The 20,131-nt window shown below is 31.3% G+C and overlaps 10 protein-coding genes across 10 annotated transcripts, besides 6 other annotated features; 3 read left to right on the plus strand and 7 right to left on the minus strand.

The window, feature by feature from the left end:
• Positions 1 to 2,256: part of a mobile genetic element that runs on past the window's edge.
• TVAGG3_0904970 (MULE transposase domain-containing protein) lies at positions 1,338 to 2,121 on the plus strand (the record flags this gene model as incomplete). The annotated part of the gene is made up of 1 exon (XM_001280038.2): positions 1,338 to 2,121. A coding segment is annotated over one exon (784 nt), but the record flags the coding sequence as incomplete, so codon positions are not given.
• Positions 2,257 to 3,519: 1,263 nt separating the features above from the next.
• Positions 3,520 to 4,322: a mobile genetic element.
• Positions 4,287 to 5,294, minus strand: TVAGG3_0904990 (uncharacterized protein; the record flags this gene model as incomplete). Its single annotated transcript, XM_001297778.1, has 1 exon — positions 4,287 to 5,294. One exon carries the CDS (start codon positions 5,292 to 5,294, stop codon positions 4,287 to 4,289), a length of 1,008 nt encoding a protein of 335 aa, XP_001297779.1.
• A 1,040-nt stretch (positions 5,295 to 6,334) lies between these two features.
• Positions 6,335 to 6,356: a mobile genetic element.
• Positions 6,357 to 6,574: a mobile genetic element.
• Positions 6,575 to 7,554: 980 nt separating this feature from the next.
• Positions 7,555 to 9,686: a mobile genetic element.
• Positions 7,968 to 8,531, minus strand: TVAGG3_0905030 (uncharacterized protein; the record flags this gene model as incomplete). Its single annotated transcript, XM_051251512.1, has 1 exon — positions 7,968 to 8,531. A coding segment is annotated over one exon (564 nt), but the record flags the coding sequence as incomplete, so codon positions are not given.
• TVAGG3_0905040 (uncharacterized protein) lies at positions 9,041 to 9,496 on the minus strand (the record flags this gene model as incomplete). The annotated part of the gene is made up of 1 exon (XM_051251513.1): positions 9,041 to 9,496. A coding segment is annotated over one exon (456 nt), but the record flags the coding sequence as incomplete, so codon positions are not given.
• A 607-nt stretch (positions 9,687 to 10,293) lies between the features above and the next one.
• Positions 10,294 to 20,131: part of a mobile genetic element that runs on past the window's edge.
• Positions 11,335 to 11,693, minus strand: TVAGG3_0905060 (repellent protein 1 family; the record flags this gene model as incomplete). The annotated part of the gene is made up of 1 exon (XM_051251514.1): positions 11,335 to 11,693. A coding segment is annotated over one exon (359 nt), but the record flags the coding sequence as incomplete, so codon positions are not given.
• On the minus strand, positions 11,723 to 12,507 carry TVAGG3_0905070 (uncharacterized protein; the record flags this gene model as incomplete). Its single annotated transcript, XM_051251515.1, has 1 exon — positions 11,723 to 12,507. A coding segment is annotated over one exon (785 nt), but the record flags the coding sequence as incomplete, so codon positions are not given.
• TVAGG3_0905080 (uncharacterized protein) lies at positions 13,806 to 14,066 on the plus strand (the record flags this gene model as incomplete). The annotated part of the gene is made up of 1 exon (XM_051251516.1): positions 13,806 to 14,066. One exon carries the CDS (start codon positions 13,806 to 13,808, stop codon positions 14,064 to 14,066), a length of 261 nt encoding a protein of 86 aa, XP_051077090.1.
• TVAGG3_0905090 (organellar and viral DNA polymerase type B) lies at positions 16,466 to 16,939 on the minus strand (the record flags this gene model as incomplete). The annotated part of the gene is made up of 1 exon (XM_051251517.1): positions 16,466 to 16,939. A coding segment is annotated over one exon (474 nt), but the record flags the coding sequence as incomplete, so codon positions are not given.
• TVAGG3_0905100 (organellar and viral DNA polymerase type B) lies at positions 18,125 to 19,130 on the minus strand (the record flags this gene model as incomplete). Its single annotated transcript, XM_051251518.1, has 1 exon — positions 18,125 to 19,130. A coding segment is annotated over one exon (1,006 nt), but the record flags the coding sequence as incomplete, so codon positions are not given.
• Positions 19,494 to 19,967, plus strand: TVAGG3_0905110 (uncharacterized protein; the record flags this gene model as incomplete). Its single annotated transcript, XM_051251519.1, has 1 exon — positions 19,494 to 19,967. The coding sequence occupies one exon, from the start codon at positions 19,494 to 19,496 to the stop codon at positions 19,965 to 19,967; it is 474 nt and encodes a 157-aa protein (XP_051077093.1).

The following is a 20,131-nucleotide window of genomic DNA, read 5'->3' on the forward strand; positions in this document are numbered from 1 at the left end:
TTATCAGGGAACAATCTGATAAATACCAAAAATCAACATCGAGAGATGGAAAAACGAATATAATCAAACAAGTTCTTCAATATTTTAATATTAAATACGCCGAAAATGAATCTAAAGCTGTCAGAAGATATTTTAGTTATATTGCAGTTAAAAATATTCCCGCAGTTACTAGAAAATATCCTGATACAATTGTTTGCAAAGATATGCTTTATTCGCATGATCATACAAGTATTATTAATTCAAATAATATTGAACGTTACTACCGTTGCATCGATCATTCTTGTCAAGCACGTTATTTAGTTAAAATTGAGAACAGTTCAGTTTCCGAAGATTTACAAAAGGAACATATACCCGAATGCAGACAATTTAAAAAGTTACAAAATGAAAAAAATGATCTTCATAAATCAATGACTCTGACAGAAATATACAATAAGGCAATGGCAAAATTTTCTGAAGACAACAGCACTTTTCAGCAGATTAAAAAATTTATGACAGAACTTGCTGTTGGTACTGATGAAAACCCATTAATTAAAGATTCATTGGTCAGGGAAGTTTATAATAAGTCCAGAAAATTTTCTGTTGGAGAAAAAATTACAGACGATGAAATTGCTAATTTTTGTTTAATAAATGGCGAGCAGTTTTTCATTGGCCATGATTTTCAAGCAAATTATGAGACGATGTTTTTTGGTTTTGAGAAGGCAATTCAATTTGCAAAAGAAGCCACAGATTTATTTTGCGATGGAACTTTTAAAATTACACCAAAACATTTTCAAAAAGGACAGATGCTAACAATTATGATTTGTGAACCTTCAACAAATCAATATCTACCACTTTTATTTATATTCATGAAAAACCGCACATTTGAATCTTATAAGAAGGCATTTGAATATATTTTTACTGTCAAGGGTATTCAATTTTCAAAGCTAATTCAAATTCATTGTGATTTTGAAAAGGGAATGATAGAGGCACTTCAACAAATTTTCCCTAAAGTCCGTATAATTGGATGCCTATTTCATTTCAAACAAGCTTTGCACAGGAAACTTGTAGCACTTTATACAAAAAATTTCAATACTTTACAAAATTCTTTATTTAAGCTATATTCTATTACTCCATTCATGTCTCATGAAGAATTTGTACTTACAATGCATATAATTAATCAAAATAAAGTTGATTCGATCAAAGATTATATTGATTATTTCAACAAAGTTTGGTTGCCGCACTACAATTTAATATCTCAATATAATAATGCAACTGCAATATTCACTAATGATTGCCTCGAGAGTATGCATTCAGAATTTTCTTCATTAAAACATCCAAACATTTATGAATCTATTAAGAAGATATCTCAAATCCAATTAGATAAATATAACGCCATCAAAAATAACCAGAAGATCGAGCGCCATATAAAAACCGTTATCACTGATAGCTACAAAAATTATATTCTTGACTGCTTTCAAAAAGAACTTGAGAAAACAATTTTTTCTATCAAACAATACAACGTAAGTGATCTTTCTTTGGCTCAGAACGAGATTTCTCCATATGGTTCCATAGAATCGAGTTCATTGTTCGAAAATATTCCAGTTCATGATGCAGATATACTCAAATCGATCGATCTAACAGATAAAGATACAATGATCACTAAGTTTATTAATGAAAAAAGAGAAAAAATTATGGCATTATTTAATGAAACATTAAATCATCCAGATTTTAATTCATCCACTCCAATTCAAACTAATTTTGAGCAAGCCGATACAAATCAAGGTTCAGATGCTCCAATTCGCTCCGAAAATTCAAATATTGCAGACTCTACAGATTTAGAACCAGAAAATCAAAACCATCCTTCTACAAATCAAATGTCTAGTAATCTAGAACATAAGCTGGACCTTCTTGATCATATTGAAAAACAATTATCGAAAATGCGCTCGTTATTGGGAATTCTTCCTACTACAAATGCTATTGTTGGGCCGTCAAAACAAGTTTCAGTTAATAGCAAGCAAAATTCTGAAAAAAATAAGAAAAAATCTTCCATAACAACAAAATCAAACAATAAAAAACAAAATTCATCCGACAATCCTCCTAAACGTAAAGCTCCTATTTCGGAAAGGATTCTCAGCGATAATAACTTATATTTTCAAGTTCATCGAAAGAGATCGAAAAGCAAACGTTCCACATCTACAGAGAAAAAGAATTGATATATGAAGTCTAATTCCTTTTATAACTACTATATTTTTATTCTTATGACTAAAAAATAATATACCCAGATTTTCCTTACTTTTACCACTCCCCATGTAATTTCTGGGGAAAACGATAATTCATTTTTTTATGGATGAATAGATCGTTTTCCTAGAAAGGACCTCATATCTCTGGCTAAAAAGAGTGTCAGATCCTAAATAGATTATTGATCTAGTGTACAAATCCAATAAAAAGCCTATTTTTTGGCTTTTTTGGTGCTCATTTTTTCGAAGATCTACATGAATATGGGGGAACCATCGGATTTTTTTGGTTAACCCACATCTTCATGTAGTCTGGACTATCTTTCCTCGAAGGACCTCTTTACGGGTGTAAAAACTCATAAAGTTCTCAAAAGATTCATTCTCGATCTCCATGCTGAAAGAATTTACAATAAAAAAGAGATCTACGCATCAAACTACAGCCATAAATGAACTGAACCCCTAAAGTTCAGCTCTTAGTTTATCAAAAACGTCGAAATCCTTCTCATTGCAATCAAATTTTCTCAATAACTCATAAGAAAAATCGAATTTTGATTAAGCCGATGTTATAGGTATCACAAATACTACAAACTTGAGCAATATCGAAATTGCCAGCAAAAGTTTGAAATTGCATTGCTCATATTTGTTTTGTAAACTAAAAATCTGCTTATATTATTCATTAATTTTTTATATATTATTCATATACTTTAATAAAAACAATACTATTTCACCTTAAAAATGAATTTCATAAGTCAATATTATTTTTTTGAAAATGTATCAATTTTCGATTAAAACAACATGAGAATAAAATTTACGCAAAATTATTTTAAAAAATGGTTTTAAAAATTTACAATTGATTAAGAATAAGATTGGAAGAAGTTTTGAAGTTTAATTTTAAGAAAAAAAATTCGGATATTATTCATGGATGTAAGTAATTTGATATTTGAGTATCGGCACTATGCATAAAACATATATTTATAGTTTTTTTGGATTTTTATGATTTTAAATATATTCAAATTTGGCAATCCAATAGATTTTTAAAAAATAGGTAAATAAAAATAGATTACATATGCAGCAGATTTAGAACATGAAACAAATCTTATAGTGACCCAAAAAAAATTCATGATCCAAAAAAGAAAAAAATTGGCTAAATAGGAATCAAACCTTGGCATAATGAATCATTATGTCGGATGTTTCCACTACACCGGCAGTTCGAAAAACACCCTTGGTGGTTCTATTTAATAGCTACTCCCAACGATAGGCGGTGTCCCCAGCTTTAGAGAGGTGGTAAAAGTAAGGAAAATCTGGGTATTATTTAACAATTTTCATTTTTTTCTTTTAACAATTTCGTTTTATTTCCATTTATTGTTAAATGATTTTTAGCATACACCTTTCTTTGTTCATCTTCTAAAAACAATTTATTTTTTCTTAGATATAATTCTATTCATTCAATTCGATCGTCATTTTTCAGTACATGATCGTAATTTTCAATTATTGATCGCGATTTTACTTCAGAATTTGTTCGCAATATTGCTTATCAAAATTATATCTCTATTCTCTCATTTCTGTTTAGTCAATATCATTACACTCCTATTGTCTAATAACATGCTATTAATTTTCTTAAAATTAAAAAAAAAAATATCAACTTTTAAAAACAGAAACTTAACATCCTTAGGTCAATGGATTTTGATGTGAGATACATTTAATCTGTTTTTCTTTTTTTATTTTAAATAATTGAATATTTATAGTTGTTATGGGTCTTACATCATGTAAAACGAATTTTCTTAAAGTAAATTTACTTTTTCTTCAATCTTTCTTACATATTTATTAAAAAAAAATTATCCAAAAAAAGATGTTTTAGAATGAAAAAAAAATAGAAAAATCTTCATTTATAGTCTTTCTTGAATGTATACGTTTTGATTTTTTTCTTTTTTTAAAAAATTCAATTTCTAGAAAAATCGAGAAAAAATCATTTTCTTCTATTTTTTAGGACGCCATACCCATTGAAATCTCCTCTCAGGACGCCATAAACTATTCAATTATGGTGTAAACTTCTCAAAAATTGAATAGTTTACATCAGGACGCCTTAGGAAGACAATCCTTTACGTGCCCATCTTTTTTGGTATTTATTGAATTCCCAGCCTTTTTATATTCTGACTTTGACTTAGGTAACAGCGAAAGAGCATTTGGTTTGGTGTTTATGCATTTAGCAATAGGATTAGGAAGAGTTTGCAATCCCGGATTTGCTTCAATTGCAGGTACTACGGGACTTCCTGCTTTATTAGAACCAAGAGCTTTTCCACCATTTTTATTAGAGTTAGTATTATCTTCACCATGATTATTAGTATTATTTCTAACTTTTCTAATAGGTATAAATCCAGGGTATTTGTCTATTAAAATTTCAATATTTTCATTCACTTCAACAAATGATAAAAATTCAATAAGAAACTTATTAATTTGGTCATATCCAATATGATATATTAATTCTGAATAAAATTCTGGTTCATTTTGTTGGAAATTTGGATGAAGTGCAATTTCTGGTAATTTTTTTAATAATTCATGCATTAGCTTTGTCCAAGTTATGCTAACTGGAGCCCAAATTAAAATAGAGTAATCGCCTTTACCATATTCAAAAACGAAATCTCCTCCAACAACGATAGGATTTTCTTTTGAAGATGATGTTTCTATTATATAATCGTCATTTTTCAGATGTGACCCACAAAATTCAAAATTAATCGTATTTTCTTCAATTATATCTGCTTCAACTAAACTTTGTAATATTGATTCAAAATTCATGTTTGGTTTGTTGAATGGATATTGAAACGTCGGAAAATTTGTAGCAAATGAAAAATAAGGAAAATCAAGTGCTTTTGCAAATAATTTAATGTTATTACCATAGTCACTTAATTTTTTGTTATAATCTAAAATTTTTTCGTTATTATGCTGTAAATAAAATAATTGCTGTAATACATTATTTCCTCTTTTAACATTGTTAATAAAGGTGCCAACAGTCTCGCCTTTTTCGAATTCTACTCTCTCTGTTTTTTCCTTTTGAATAATAGCTACTTTTCCAAATGAATTCATGGTTTTTTTTTGACACTTTTAATTTTTTTTCCACCATTCAAAAATAAGATTTTTTTCAAAGACTTGTCAGAAATATATTAAAATTCTTTTCTAGCTAAATTAACACCCTGTATGAATACTATCTTTTTATTTATAAATCAAAAAAATCCGGATCCTCCAAAAAAAATCATTAAAATGCTCTGCTGTTGCCAATTTGTATTTAAAGCAGACTAAATGCATTATTAAATTAAAAACTGAAAAATTGATTAAAATCGTGGAAAATTTTAAAACATGGTAATATCATAATTATTCATTTCAAACTTGATACAGAGCAATTATGATTGAGTGATATTCAGAAGTCGCTTACCTGCCTTACTTTCTTTTGAGATATTGATTATGTCACTTTTTCGTCATGTAAAAATTATCGAGTTCATATCAAAACTAGGCGTTGACTTAGTTTCCTATTAGGGTGATGTGAAAAAGTTGACAGAACATAGGGGAAAGGTAATCACACGAAAAGTGACATTCTTCTTCTTCTTTTTTCTTAGTGTTACTGATCGCTTCTTTTCTGCTCGTTATGGCAGAGATGAAAGAAATGATTGGTTCAGCCTAATTTATTACTCCAATTGATAAAAATTATGGAAATTAAAACGTAATTCACAAATCTTTTTATTCTTTTAGTTTCTTTTCAAACTAAGATCATATCATCCATATTTGGTGCCTGCTGATTCTGTTTATCTTATTTATTTTGAAATCTGTTGTATAGATCTTCATGGGATCACCTTTCATAGGGGATTTGTTATTCAATTATTGATGTGTAAAAAAGTGCCAAAAAGTTAAAAAAAAGAATATTTATATTAATATATTAAGATTTCACTGATAGCTGTGGAGATACCTTTCATTTTACAAATCTTGATTGTATCTAATGAAACTCTATGCCTAATTGCGTGATATAATTGTGAAAAAAAGTCCATGAAATTTGACACATCATGACAGAAATATTAACCCGAGTATTACTACTGACTTTTAATGTTGTTGAGATGGCTGTGTTCTAAATTTATTAAGAGTGCACTTACCACTTTCGGGTCATTATTGATTTTGTAATTTAATCGTCGTCGTTATCGATTTTGTAATTTAATCGTTATCGTCTTTTTCTAAACGTGCATTTTTTGCTTTCGGAGCTATTGAACATACATTGGCCCTTACCAGCAATTGAAAACTATTTTTCATTATCAACAATTACATTACTCCGAGTTATTCATCAATCAATGAAAATCGATATATAGTCCATACTTCAATTTACAATATTGGCAAGTCCAATTTCACTTGGCATATTTAACTCATATAGAAAAACCAGTTGGAATCGGCAAAATTATCTTTAATTCCATACATAAGAAAAAAAAATTATAAAGTTCTTCAATAATAGCAAACTAATAGTTTAAATAGATTTACAAGTATCGCCCATCTACTTTTGATATAATTCACATATTAAATGTAGAAAACTGGTTTAAAATAAATATTTCAAAAGTTCGAAAACGATTTATGAAAAAATAACGTGATGACATTTACTAAATTTGCTCTGTATTAAAGTATCGATGATAGAAAGAGCATATTTTGTAAATATTTCAAAAATATTTAAAAGTCGGAGAAATTGTATTGTAATGTACTATAATTATGTTACAAATCCGATTCAATACTAATCCTTCGCTATTGAAGTTGTTTTGAGAAGGATATTCTCTAAATTCTTGATAAATCTTTAAAATCTAGAGTAATCGTTTTGTAAACTTAACAAAACTAAAATGTATACCAATAGATTGGCATTTTCTACGTTTTCAAAGTGAGAGAGTGTAAATTCTTTTTTTTATCCTATTAAGGTTTTTAAAAAATTTAATTAACTTAATTTATATGATCTGAAATATATGACAAGTTAATATGGAGAATTCTTTCAACCCAATTTCAATTTATTGAATTTTCTATTCGAATTCAAAAATTTTCCCAAGAAGAAAAAATAATTAGGAAATTTAATATGTTAATACATAAAATATTTTATTTATTCAAAGAATTCAATTTTCTATTGGATCAAAAAACTTGTGTTAAAGTTCGTATTTTAAGATAACTATACTTTTAGAAGCTGTTTTTATTTTTTTCACCGGGATTTTATTAATTTAATTCTTTCAAAATTTGAATCTTATTGTATATCACCGGACTATGATCATAATAGAGTTGCAATCTCTAATTATAGCCACATTAGTACTCGTGGGTCGATATATCATGGGAGATACAAAATTATTTGAATTTTCTTTTATTTTTTTAAAAAATATTAAAAAAAGTAAATAAATAACTAACAACACAGCATCACTTTTCGTAAAATGCTTTAATCCTAGTCCTTTTTCCCCTTAATTTTTCAATCTCTCCCAGGTTGAAATTTATTCCGGGAATTTTTAAAGATGCTTGGTCAACATAAAATTTCATTAAATCTTCCACAGGAGTCATAAACTCTGAACATTTGAAGCGAGCATGAACTGCATCATTCAAATTTTTAAGAAGATTTTTGTTCGAAAAGTGATTCAATACGGCGATTACATGAATACAAGGTAATCCGTATAATTCGATGTGCTTACATGTGCATGAATATTGTGAATCTGACATAATTTTTACGCAATATGTATAGCGACCAAAAGTTGCATAATATAATTCTTGAATTGGATCATATAATACCGAGCTAAACATATCTGAATGTTTCAAAGTTTCATTTAGATTTTTGATAATATTATCTGATTTAAAATCACCTGTTAAAACATTTTTAACAAGATTGAATTCATGTTCAATGAGACGGATAATTAGTTCGGCGGGTTCATATGTATCCCATTTATCTTTAATTTCGGCATTAAGGGATTCAATAAGAGATGTTGTGAGTATGCCAGCGGTGTAGTCAGCGAATCCTTCAAATGGGTTAATACTATCTAAGTACTTAAAGAGATCCTGATTATTTTCGCGGTTTGGATATTCCTCTTGTAAACGAGTTTCTAACTTTTTAATCAAGTCAATTCGTTTTTGAGGATGGTCTGCGTAAGCGACTTCAACAATTTCGGAATAGACATTGATGTATTCCCTTTTTGTTGCAAAATGACGTAAGCAAAATTTATGATCGCAAGAAAAGCCTGATTCTCTAACAGCAGCTATAATTGCCGGACCTTGATCGGAATAAATATTCTTGAATCTGCTTGGTGGAATAAAAGATTTCAATTTAGTGAGCATATCCTTAATTGTTATCGTATTTTCACTAACAGACCATGCAAATGCAATAGGGATAAGTCTATTATTTGGTGCAGGTGTACCAATAATGAGTAAGTTTCCTTTTTTAATACAAAATAAAAACGTTCCATCAATTTGAATTATTCCGCAAAAAGCTTGTGTTTGCATGTAAAAATGAGTTATTGGAGGAATTACAATAAATGAATAAATTTGAAAGTCTTTTGAATTTTCAGGTAATTCATCACCTTTCTTAAATCAATTCATTTTCATGTTTTTTCATTGTTAACTTCTTTAACTAAAATCATTTCGCAGAATCCTTGTTCGATTTTGTTTATGATTGAAAAAATTGTTGAGAAATAATTGTAAGATTGAATTCTATCCCCTTTTGTGGTTCCTTTAAGTTTATTTACTATATTATGGAACATCGTATAAGTTGCATTGGGAATATTCAATTCTTTTGCAAAAATTTCTTTGCATTGAGGAACATTATCAGAATTTGCTAATTCATAGACTTTTTTTCCTGCTTGCAACTTAAGAATTTTTGGTATATTGTTACTCGGCTTGCATTGCTTTGCTCTATGCTCGTGTTTAATTACTGGAATGAAGAAAAGTTGACCATTTTCATGAGTCTTTACAAGCTCCATGCAAAATTGGCAGTTAGGACAACGAAACTTTTTTCCTTGCTCAAAATTTAATGGATAAAAAGAATTATATGAATCTTTTGCAATAAATATAGCAGCTTCTGTAGGATCTGTAAATTTTAATTTGCTATATCTTTCCTTGAGAATTGGAATTGGGGGATTTTCAGGTATTTCCATTCTATATTTCAATTTTTTACGGGAATTCAATTCATTTTGAATTAAATCCAGCATATCAGCTCCATCTCCTTTTTCTTCATCAACAATAGCTTGGATGGATACTGATATAGTTTGATTCTCTTCCACTATTGTCGGTTCGCTTTCCGACATGAGATAAAATTGAAGGTTTAACGTACTTTTGATACTCTGAGTTAAAAAAAGATTTTCTTAACATAATTTGATTTATTGGTCCTGAAAAAATTCTGATTCAAAATTGAATTGAATCGAACGAGTTTTCCTTTTGGGTCATTTCAAATATTCATGAGAAAGAAAAAAATTCTAGCAATTTCAAATATTTTTGATTTGATTGAATTCAAAAGTGTCACAAATATTCAATGAGAAAGAGAAAAGAGATCGAATATGTTGTTTCTGAGCGAATAGTCAAGCAATATTTCGTTAAGTACAAAGATCAGCATCCGGAAAAAAATAAATGGGTATATCAAAATGAGATTCCGCAAGAAATATTTGAAAAATATCTAGAAACGAAGAAAACAGAAAATATTGATGAAATGTTACGCTGTACTCGAATTGTTCATGTTGTTGATCAAGATAAAAAAGAATTTTATCTTGAATTTTCAAAAAAAAATCAAATTCATCACATATTAAACAAGAATCTAGATGAAGAACATCAAAAGGCTTATATAGATTATCTTGAAAGTTTACTCAAACTTGAAATAAAAAATAAAAATTAAATTAAATTAACCCTCGTTAGGATATCGTTGCAAATAAAGATCTGTTCCTCAGAAAGATCCTGATTTTCTGATAAATATTCTGTTGTAACTTCTACAAGGTTTAAGATATGAAAAACATTTTTGAATATTTCATCGCTATCAAATCTGCGGAAACATCTGGAATATAATTTCAAATATTTGTGAAGATTTGAATTCTCAAGTTAGTATGGCTAAGTCGTGTACTGAGGCACTGCGCGCCTCCGTACACCACTTAGCGGTTTGACACTTTACAAAACCGTTAACGTATATTTTACAACACAAACGACAACACTAACTTAACCTTAAATATTTACAAAGCCATCAACCACTTCACCTCACTAATGTAAAAAATAAACGTTCTCACTTACAAAAGTATTGCAACTCCTCCCATTGCTGTGCTTCACATAACAGCTCATAATCTTCTGACTCACTTTCTTCTTCATATAGGTCAAAATCACTGTCAAAATAAATGTTAGTAAGTTTTGACAAAGCTAATGAAACACGTTTACCGTTTGTATCGTATGCTTGTATAAACTTTCCATTCTTCATTCCTTCATAAACGCTCAAACTAACTTTACCCTTTCTCCCTCGTATCTGATAGAATGTATTTTCACGAGGAACGAAGAACAAATTCTTGAACTCATGACCGTTGTAGTTTGTTATCTCAATAGTTTTCGTCATTTATATAAAAATAAAATAAAAAATAAAATAAAAAATAAAATAAAAAATAAAATAAAAAATAAAATAAAAAATAAATGATATCACCACCCTCACACGTATGAAAACATAGCACAAAAATAAATTTAGGTGAAGTGGTGAGATCTCACCTCTTTTTTCACCTGTTTTTTCACCCTGTTGAATTCATTGCTTTATAACTCTCTTCCTTTCTCCAACTCTTCTAACTTCTTCTTAAGTTCAGCAATGTTGTCCTCATGAAGTTTAATCTTTCTCAAAATTCCTTCTTTATCTAATGGTTGCTTTATCTTTCTAAACTGAACTCTACCATCCTTTATAGTATGAATGTAAAAACCTTCTGGAATAGTTCCTGATTTAATGTATTCTACCAAAAACTTTTGTTTCATTGCTTCAGTGACTTTATTTGTCATTTCAATCAAATAAAAATTGTAATATTAAATAAAAATAACGTTATTTTTTCAGTAAGGAAACGCAGGAGTTTTACGATTTATTTGAGGAGTAGGTTCTGGTTCTTTAAATGTTGGAGTCGGTTTAGGAGTTGACTTTTGAACAGGAGTTTGTACTTCCATAGGTTCAGGAGTCATTGAAGGTTTTGCTTGTGAAGGCGTTGGAGTTTGTTGAACTTCAGCTACTTCAGTATTATTTACAACATTTGCTTTATTTCTTTTCAACATCATAACTGCTCCTGCTGTAGCTAGCAAACCTAGTGGGAGACCATATTTTATATAAGGATTTGACCAAATGCTATTTTTGACAGGAGCTGGTGGAACACCTAACCTTGGTGAGACTGCTCTTTGCCATTGTGCAGCTCGTAAGAAATATTCAATAGGTGCTCCATAATCGTTTGGTAAAGTTTGTTTCATAGATGGTGAAGGTTCACGAGAGCTTGATGAAGAACTCATTTATAAGCTTTAAAATAAACGTTCATCCTTTATTCCTCACGTCGTCTGTAGCTAAGTTATAGTCATCTAATCTTATTATGGGGATGCCATTAGCACGCACCTGAATGGCAAAGCAACAATCCCTCATAAATCCAATAAGTGGCTTTGGTACATTTTCAGTTGCTAGTTCAATAGGTCCTTTAACAGACAATTTGTATGTTATTGGAGCAGTAGATGTTTGACCTTGCTGGAAGCAAAAGTCCACTTCTGTTGGAAAACCACATAAGAAATGTGTGTTGTCATAGCTATCCCATTTATGTTCCACACTACCATCATCCACCAATGACCTCATAACATCTTCATTAAATCCTATCATATCATTGTTTGTATTGCAGGCGTTCGCAACCATTTCATAAAATACAGGTCCATATGATTTTTCAGGTTCTGCAGGCATATTTCCATAAGCTCCCATGGAAAGCTGAAGATATTTAAACTTAGGGTTCTCAAAATTAACATAATAGTTGTCTTTCTTTCTAAATAGTGCCCAAATACTTTTAACATTAATAGGCGTATAAGCTGCTGTAAATGTTGCACTTGAACTATCTGTATTCTTTGAGAATGAACCGTCCATAGGAATCCAATCCATAACTTTAACAGGAAAACATAAAGCCTCGTTTGTATAATGTTCTACAAGTTCTGTATAAATGTTAGGGTCTAAAGAGAATGACTTTGGATGAATGAAACATTCATTAAAATCCATCTTTGTTCGAAATAGTTGCTGGGTTACAGTTGTAATAGTAACTGTTCCACTAGCTTCTACTGCCTTCGTTATCATAGTGAATGGTTCATTCCATGGAACAAATTTATTTGTCGGTGATTTGAATCTGAAGCAAATGCAACTTTAAGAGTTGGATTGAAAGCAATGATATCATTTACAGATATAGATGTGCATTGTAAGGCGTCGCTACTGAACTTTACTTTAAGCTGAATGTTTCCTGCAAAAGCTGGAATAAATCGAATAGCTTCTAATGGAAGGAATCTTCTAACAGGAATTCTTAAACGAAGCTTAAAATCAAATGATTTTCCTGCTGTAATGGACCACTAACAATTTGTCCTGTTCTGCATGTTCCCGAATGACTCCATACATCTTCATGTCGAGTCTTTGAGAAAACATCTACTTTCTTTATTTGTTCGGTAGTTTGTGAGTTTGAAGTTATATATGCTTCTTCTCTTGCGTTGTCTTGAGAATATACGATACGACCATTTGCAAGGATTTGAATATCCAGCAACTGCATAGAAAGCGTCATCGAAACCAATCCAAAATCCTGGTGGGTTTGTTTTATTGGAACCTGAACCAATTTCTTTATCTACAATAAATTGACCTTCCATTTTATACGTAATGAATGTATTGTAAAGGTCCAACATATTTTCACCAGGAGGTGAGAGATTGAATGTTACCCATGTGTTATCTTTAGCAGTTCAGTTCGGTTGTGATGGAATCTTTGCGTCAGAATATTTTCTATTAGTGTCACCAATTTGAACTGCATTGTCTATGATATCGAAATATGAGCGAATCTGATGAATATGCTCTGCTGGAGTAAATTCGTTTAGCTGTTCGTTCTGCATGTATTTACTTCGGATAAAAATATCTATTTACTTCATTATTCTCACTCTTCTTCTTGGCATTCGTGGTGGAGGTTGTTTCTTGACATTTTCAATGAACTGTACATTCTCTTTTGTCTCAACTTCTTTCACTGGCGGGTCAGGATTCTTTGACTCGGTTTGTTTTTCAATGAAATTCACGAACTTTGCAATAAGCTCTTGGTTCGTTATTGAAAGTACATCTGGCTTCTTTTCTTCTGGTTCTATTGACTTTTCAGTTTGAATAGAAGGCTTAATATGGGCTTCGTGGACTTCACCCTTGCCATACACCTTAATGTTGTCGCTTTCTGCATTCGCTAATGGAACCTTTCTTTTTCTTACGTATATTTTACCATCTTTACTCAGACTTACGTAATAGAAAGGATGTTGTATTCCTCTTGCGTCATTTAATATAATAGACTCTCGTTCTGATTTTGACAAGCTCATTTTACATCGGTTAAAGTTTTAATTTTGTTTTTTATCTGCAGTCAAATGACTCAGACAAGCCCTACGGACAAGACCCAAGGGGTCATAGATGTTGAAGCATTGAAGAAAGAAATTCGTGAGCAAATTTTATCCAAACTGAAGGAACAAAAACAAGAACAAAAGCCAGAGAGACCAAAGAGAAAACTTAGTGAAAAACAACTTGCTGCATTAGCTGCTGGAAGACAAAAGAACCCAAGACTACTGGCGAAGAAAGCTAGAGAAGAAGCTGAAGCAAAAGCTAAAGAAGCTGAAGCAAAGAAAGAGTAAATGGTTTATTTTTATCCGCATTAAATGTATAGACAAATACCTTTATCTGTTGCGTTCAGTAGTGAAAACCCTGACGTCAAAATAAAGGGGAACAGAGTAACGTTTAAGTTTCCAACAGACTGGATTGTGAACATAAATGAAGAGAAGTACATTGGCATAACATCTATGTATATAACACGTGCTTTCAGAAAGGTTGACTTTATACTTCAAGTCGAGATAGAAAATGACGAACAGTCTTTAAGCGCCCAAAACATTCACATATACAAATACTTCAATGACAGTACGACGTTAGAAGACTGTATAATTACATTTTACGAAAATTTTCAAAGAAGTTTAACATTGAAGTACAAACTTTACAGCCTTTACGTGATTTTGCAGAACTGAAAGAAGAAGGAATTGTAGAAAGATTAATAGCTTTTCATTACGAGTTTGTAGCAAATGCTGATGGAACTCATGACCGTCAATTCATTGTATTCTCACCATTCAATGAAGTAGCTAAAAAGAAAAAAAATCCATTACGTATAAGATTTCAAATCTCTGAACCAAGTGATGATTTCAAGAATGTTTTCAATTATGATGCAATGCTTCCGAGGAAAAATGAATTTTCAAAGATTGTAACACCTGGCATTTGGGATAGAAAGCAAGCTATATTATATTCAAACTTAAGTAAGGGAGTTGAAAATGAGTTCATAGGTCATACAAGAACTACACCACTTCCTAACCCTAAATACTATAAATTAACTGGCTTCAATCGTGAGTTTTGGATAGACATGTTCTCCACTCATGACCATAACTGCCCAGTGTTCTTACCTCCAGACCATAAGGACTGTCTCTACATTGAAGCACAACTCTTAAACTCTACAATTGCTGTATTGTAAAATCTACGCTAGTTTTATTTTTTTCTGAAAATTTTTATTTGAGTGAAAGGCATGGAAGGTGAAGGACATTGGCAAACACTCGAACATGACAATGACTATGAAATCTTTTCAGAGTACCCATATCCAATTAGGCGCATAAGTAACAAAAGAGTTGTAAGTGAGTTTGACAACGGTGATGGTTATATTTGTGTTTATTTAAACAAACATAAACTCTTTAAGCATAAAATTGTTGCAAATCAATTTATACCGAATCCTGAAGGACTTCGAGAAGTAGACCATATAAACAGAGACAGAGGAGACTTTCATATCTCAAACTTAAGGTGGGTGTCGAGAAGACAAAACATGAGAAATATTTCTGGTTCGAATGGCTATTGGTTTGACATTGTAGACACTCTTCCTGAAGATGCTGTTGAAATTATACAATACTCTAAATTTACTCTAGAAAATTACTACTATGTCCCAAGTGAAGATGTCTTTTACTATTTCATGGGAACTCAATACAGACGAATGAATGTCTTAAGACAGTATAGCAAAGATTATATAAACATTACAGATGTAGAAGGAAGAAGAACAAAGCTGTCTATTGCAAAGTTTAAGAGAGACAATGGTTATACATAAATGACAAAAATATATGACCTCATTATTTTTATCACGAATGACCTCATTGCTGACAAAAATAAATGACCTCAGAACTTCAACTTACGAATAAAGCTTGTTTTAGTCGTTATTGAGAAGTTAAACTTTTCAGCAAAGCAAGGACTAGAAGACTTACATAAGTAAATCCAATCTCTTGACCATCATGAAGTGCTTTGTAAAGTTTCATTAAACTGAACTCAGAGTCTTTGTCATATGTTCCAACAGGTATGTGAATGTTCTTATCTTCATTGTAATAGCATTGTATAGCTTCAGGAAACATTTCATTAGCTGTTAAAGCAAGAACGTCTTGTTTTACACCTTTACAACGTGCATGAAATGCAACTTCATTTAAATCATTCGTGAGTAAGTCTATGTAAGTCTTCTTTCCACAAAATATTGACTTGTATGCTAAACTTTGTTTTCCAGGTGTTATTTCTGCGAAGTCAGAATGGAACTGACCTAATGTTTTACCAATAAGTTCTCTACCGTATCTCTTCTGAAATCCTGAGCTAACAGTGGGATGTCTTCATTGAAAATATGCATGCTATCGCAGTCCTGGTAAAATATTTGAAGACCCATATCTTCAGCAGTACAGAATACTTCACACATTATTCTCTTCGACATAGACAGAATGTTAACACCAAGTGGACAGAAGTTAAAGTGTCTGCAAATGCTTTTCGTTAGCTTGAAAATAGTTTTATCTGAACCATCCAAACCTTCGAACTTCACTATATGGTTGTAGTTTCTGATGGCATATCTTATAGCATCTTTGTCATTTACTATGGTTATTTTTGACTCAATAGGAGATAGAATAGTTTTGCCATAAATACTGTTCAGAATGAGCTTTATATTTTCTTGCAAAGGATTTCCTTCTTTCTTATACTTTAACCTTAACTCAAACAACTTCTTTACTTCATCTCTTATTCTAATATCTCTGTTTCCATCGTAATAGTATCCTTGCAACACTTCACATTTGACACCTTGATATTTTATGAGGTCTTGTAATGTTATATGGTCAACATACATTAAACAGCAAGTGTTTGAACTTCTGGGAACGTTAAGTTCTGGATTTAGTTCAGGGTCACAAACTATTAAAGGAAAGTGTCTATGTATTCCAATCTCTGTTATCTTAATGAGAACAAAGAAGCCAGACATAAACTTTTCACCAATGGGTTCCTTTTGGTCGTCATCGAATAAATGTCTCATGAGATACTCTGTGCTTAACATTTCTTTCTTCATAACCTTTGGAATACCTTCTAAAGTATAAAGTCTTGCTATAGCTGATGGATATAATGAAACAGCGTCGAAGTCAGCAATGAGTTTCTTTTCGCTCTTTTGTTTAATGTTATCTGACAGCATACATCTTCCACCTTGAATGCATCTCGAAATAAACTCTCTTGGTTTATTTGAGAGGTCATATAAATTTCCATTCGGGAAGTACACTCTGTTCTCAAACAATTTGTTAGCAATTGAACAAATACTAACGTAGTCATAAACGTTTAAATCAAATTCTTTCAATATGTCATTGCGGAACTTAACAAAACCTTCTCTTAAAATTCTTACATCTTGTTTGCAATAAAATGTGCTATACTTTTCTAAGTCGAAGTGGTTCTCATCTATTCTGCAACCTTTGATGGAATCTATGTTTTTCATGAATGTATCTGCATCCCGGATAAACTTACATGCTTCAGAAATGACACCAGTTCTGTTGTCATTTGCTAACAAAACACTGCTGTAGTAGTTGTATGGAAATACTTCTTTCGGTCCTGTTTGTAAGTTAAACATAGCAGGAAATAGTTTAAGCTTCTTATTTATAACACTGTAAGAGTCTTTTATAATAATTGCCCTTCCTTTATATAAGCCAGTTATTTGCATTGTTCGTGAACCTTTAATGATGGGAGTTCCTTTCACTTCTGTCATGTGTCTTAAGATGAAGTTTATATCATAACTGAGGTTATGGAAATATATTAAACTCTTGTCAGGAAGTCGCTCCAAAAATTCTGTTGCACAGTTCTGACCCCAAATGCTTTCACTCACTGAACCATCTTCACTGTCGTAACAGATGTTAAAAGCTTTATGAAAGCCGTCTGTGCTACACTCAAAGTCAGCAAAGAAAACGTGCTCAGGAATGAACTTACACTTATTTATTTACTTCTTTTGACTCGGCTTTCTTCTTCAGTTGTACACAATACTTTGGAGCATATGTCAAATCTTTAAATGGTGCAAGGTTCTGTTTATATAAGTCAGTCGTATATGTGAAAAGTTCTCCATAAGAAATAGGTTCGAAATATTTGCACTCCCACAATGTTTTCATAACATCCCATAACGGTGTTGTTCTATCATAACGAACTACATATTTATCTTCTCTCTTTGTATAAATCTTCATTTGTTTCTCAATGTTCATTCCACCACACTTTCAGATTTCTATATAGTTGCGAATGAAATATGTTGTCATTGGTAATCTTTCATTTAGCATGTAGTGGTCTTCAACAAGAAGTAAGTCAATAGTTCGAACAGTTTCACATTCTTTTGGTATGTATCTCTTTATTTCATTATGTCTTGAGTCATTGAAATAACCAATGGTAACATTAAATGCTATACCTGTTGCGTCAGAAATTTCTTGTACTTTACTTTGAGGAAAGTCTCTAACACGAATGACTTCTCTCATGTGGTCAATAGTCTCTCCATCTACTCCAGCCTGAATGCAAGCATAAACGAAACAATTGTCTTCTGTCATAAGTGCTGCAGTTCTTTTGTTCAGTTCATTGAAGATTTGGTAGCGTTCAAGATTTATAGGTAATGTGCAAAGATACTTCCAGAACTGACCGCTTCTCTTCTTATAAAACTTCTTTTCACCATTATCTTTCCAAAAGCTTTCTATAAGTGCTGGGTTTCCTGTTTGCTTAAGAGCTTCCAAAATGGCTTTCTGGTCATTTGTCAGTGTGCTTTCATCTCTATATGGTCTCTTTTTTGGTTTGCCTTTCTTTACATCTGACATCGTTAAGCCTTCATATTCTGTTAAATCATACATCTTTATTTCAGTAAGATTCTTTATGTTTGTCAAGAAGAAGTCATAGTGCATTTCAACAATACCTGCAGCATTTGCTTCTATCTCTGATATAAAGTTCTCCTTCAAGAGCTGATGTAGTAATGTTCCAATATTATTGAGGTTTAACGTAGAACATTCATACTTTCCACCAAGTTTATAACATACCATCCATCTCTGTTGTGAGTTTATTTTAATTTTCTCTAAGAGTCTCATGAAAACCTTACCGAAATGTTTGTGTAAGTAGTCTCTGTTTGGTTCATCTAAAGCTTCGATGTTAAAGTCAATGAGTCTATTGCCTGACTTCACATTTCTCTTCCTATTCTCTTCATCTTTCTTTAACCATCTCTCACCTTCTTTTGGTTTGTCGTCAATGGAACGAATGACATCGTTAGCTTTGCGAACTTGTTCTATAGCGCTCTTAAACATCTCTCTTCTCTGTTGTTTCAGTGTGTCGTCTCTTCTTCTTGTTTCACCAACGTTTGCATTTGTTATGTCAAACATTTCTCTTCTTACTTCATGAGGTACTGAACGTCTATGATATAAGTCAATAGCAACGTCATTTAAAGGAAATGCTCTTGCATGGACTTCGTCCTCGCCGCGTTGCGGCTTTATGAACTCATGAATTCTATCATAACTTATTGCACCATTATAGTCTTTAATGAAGTCAGCGAGTGCTTTTTTGTTTGTTGCGTAATGTTTTGCTACTTCTATGTTAGCTTCTGTAAGAAGTTGTTTTATTTCCGAGTGTTCTAACTTAGACAACTTCCGATACATCTTTAGTAGGAAATAAAAAAATATTTTTTGAAAAAATTAGATTAGATTTTTTTAAGTTATTTTTCAAAATAATTTAATATTTTTATTTTAATGAAACACATGCAAGATTGCAAGTTCTTTTCATACAATGCTCTCGCTACTGCCATCAAGAATGAGTTCAATAATGCTTCAAATGTTAATGTTATCTTTAACAAGAAGTTTGTGAAAGAATCTAAGTTTGGTCAGTATGTCAGACCATTAGCTATCGTCATTGACCGCAAACGTTATACTTCACAAGAGTTAGCAGTAGTTTTGAAACAAAAGAGTTTCTTCGTGAATGTCAAAGATACTCATTATACTGTCATAAAGAACTCTAACATTGACTTCTTCAGTATTGCTTTAAATCTTTCCGAACAGAAAGAATATAAGAAGGGTGAAACAAATGTGAAATATTATCCTTCATCTCTGAAGACAATAACGAACAAAGATGTTATACAGAAATTCTTACCAAAGGTTGAAGAAGCTTCTATTGACATTGACGAAGGAAGTGAAATGGTTGAAGAAATAGACCCTGAAGCTATTTAAGCAAAAATATATTTTTGGTTAGTCTTCATATCGATATTTTACAACAATTCCCCAATGTATAAACTTTTCATACGCTTTTTCATAAGCTTTATATACCTTCAGAAATTTTGCATAATCTTTAGAAGCATTTAGATATTGTTTAAATGCTTTGTATGTCTTCAGAA

The sequence above is a fragment of the Trichomonas vaginalis genome, chromosome I (assembly GCF_026262505.1).
Source record: "Trichomonas vaginalis G3 chromosome I, whole genome shotgun sequence".
Lineage (NCBI taxonomy): Eukaryota > Parabasalia > Trichomonadida > Trichomonadidae > Trichomonas > Trichomonas vaginalis.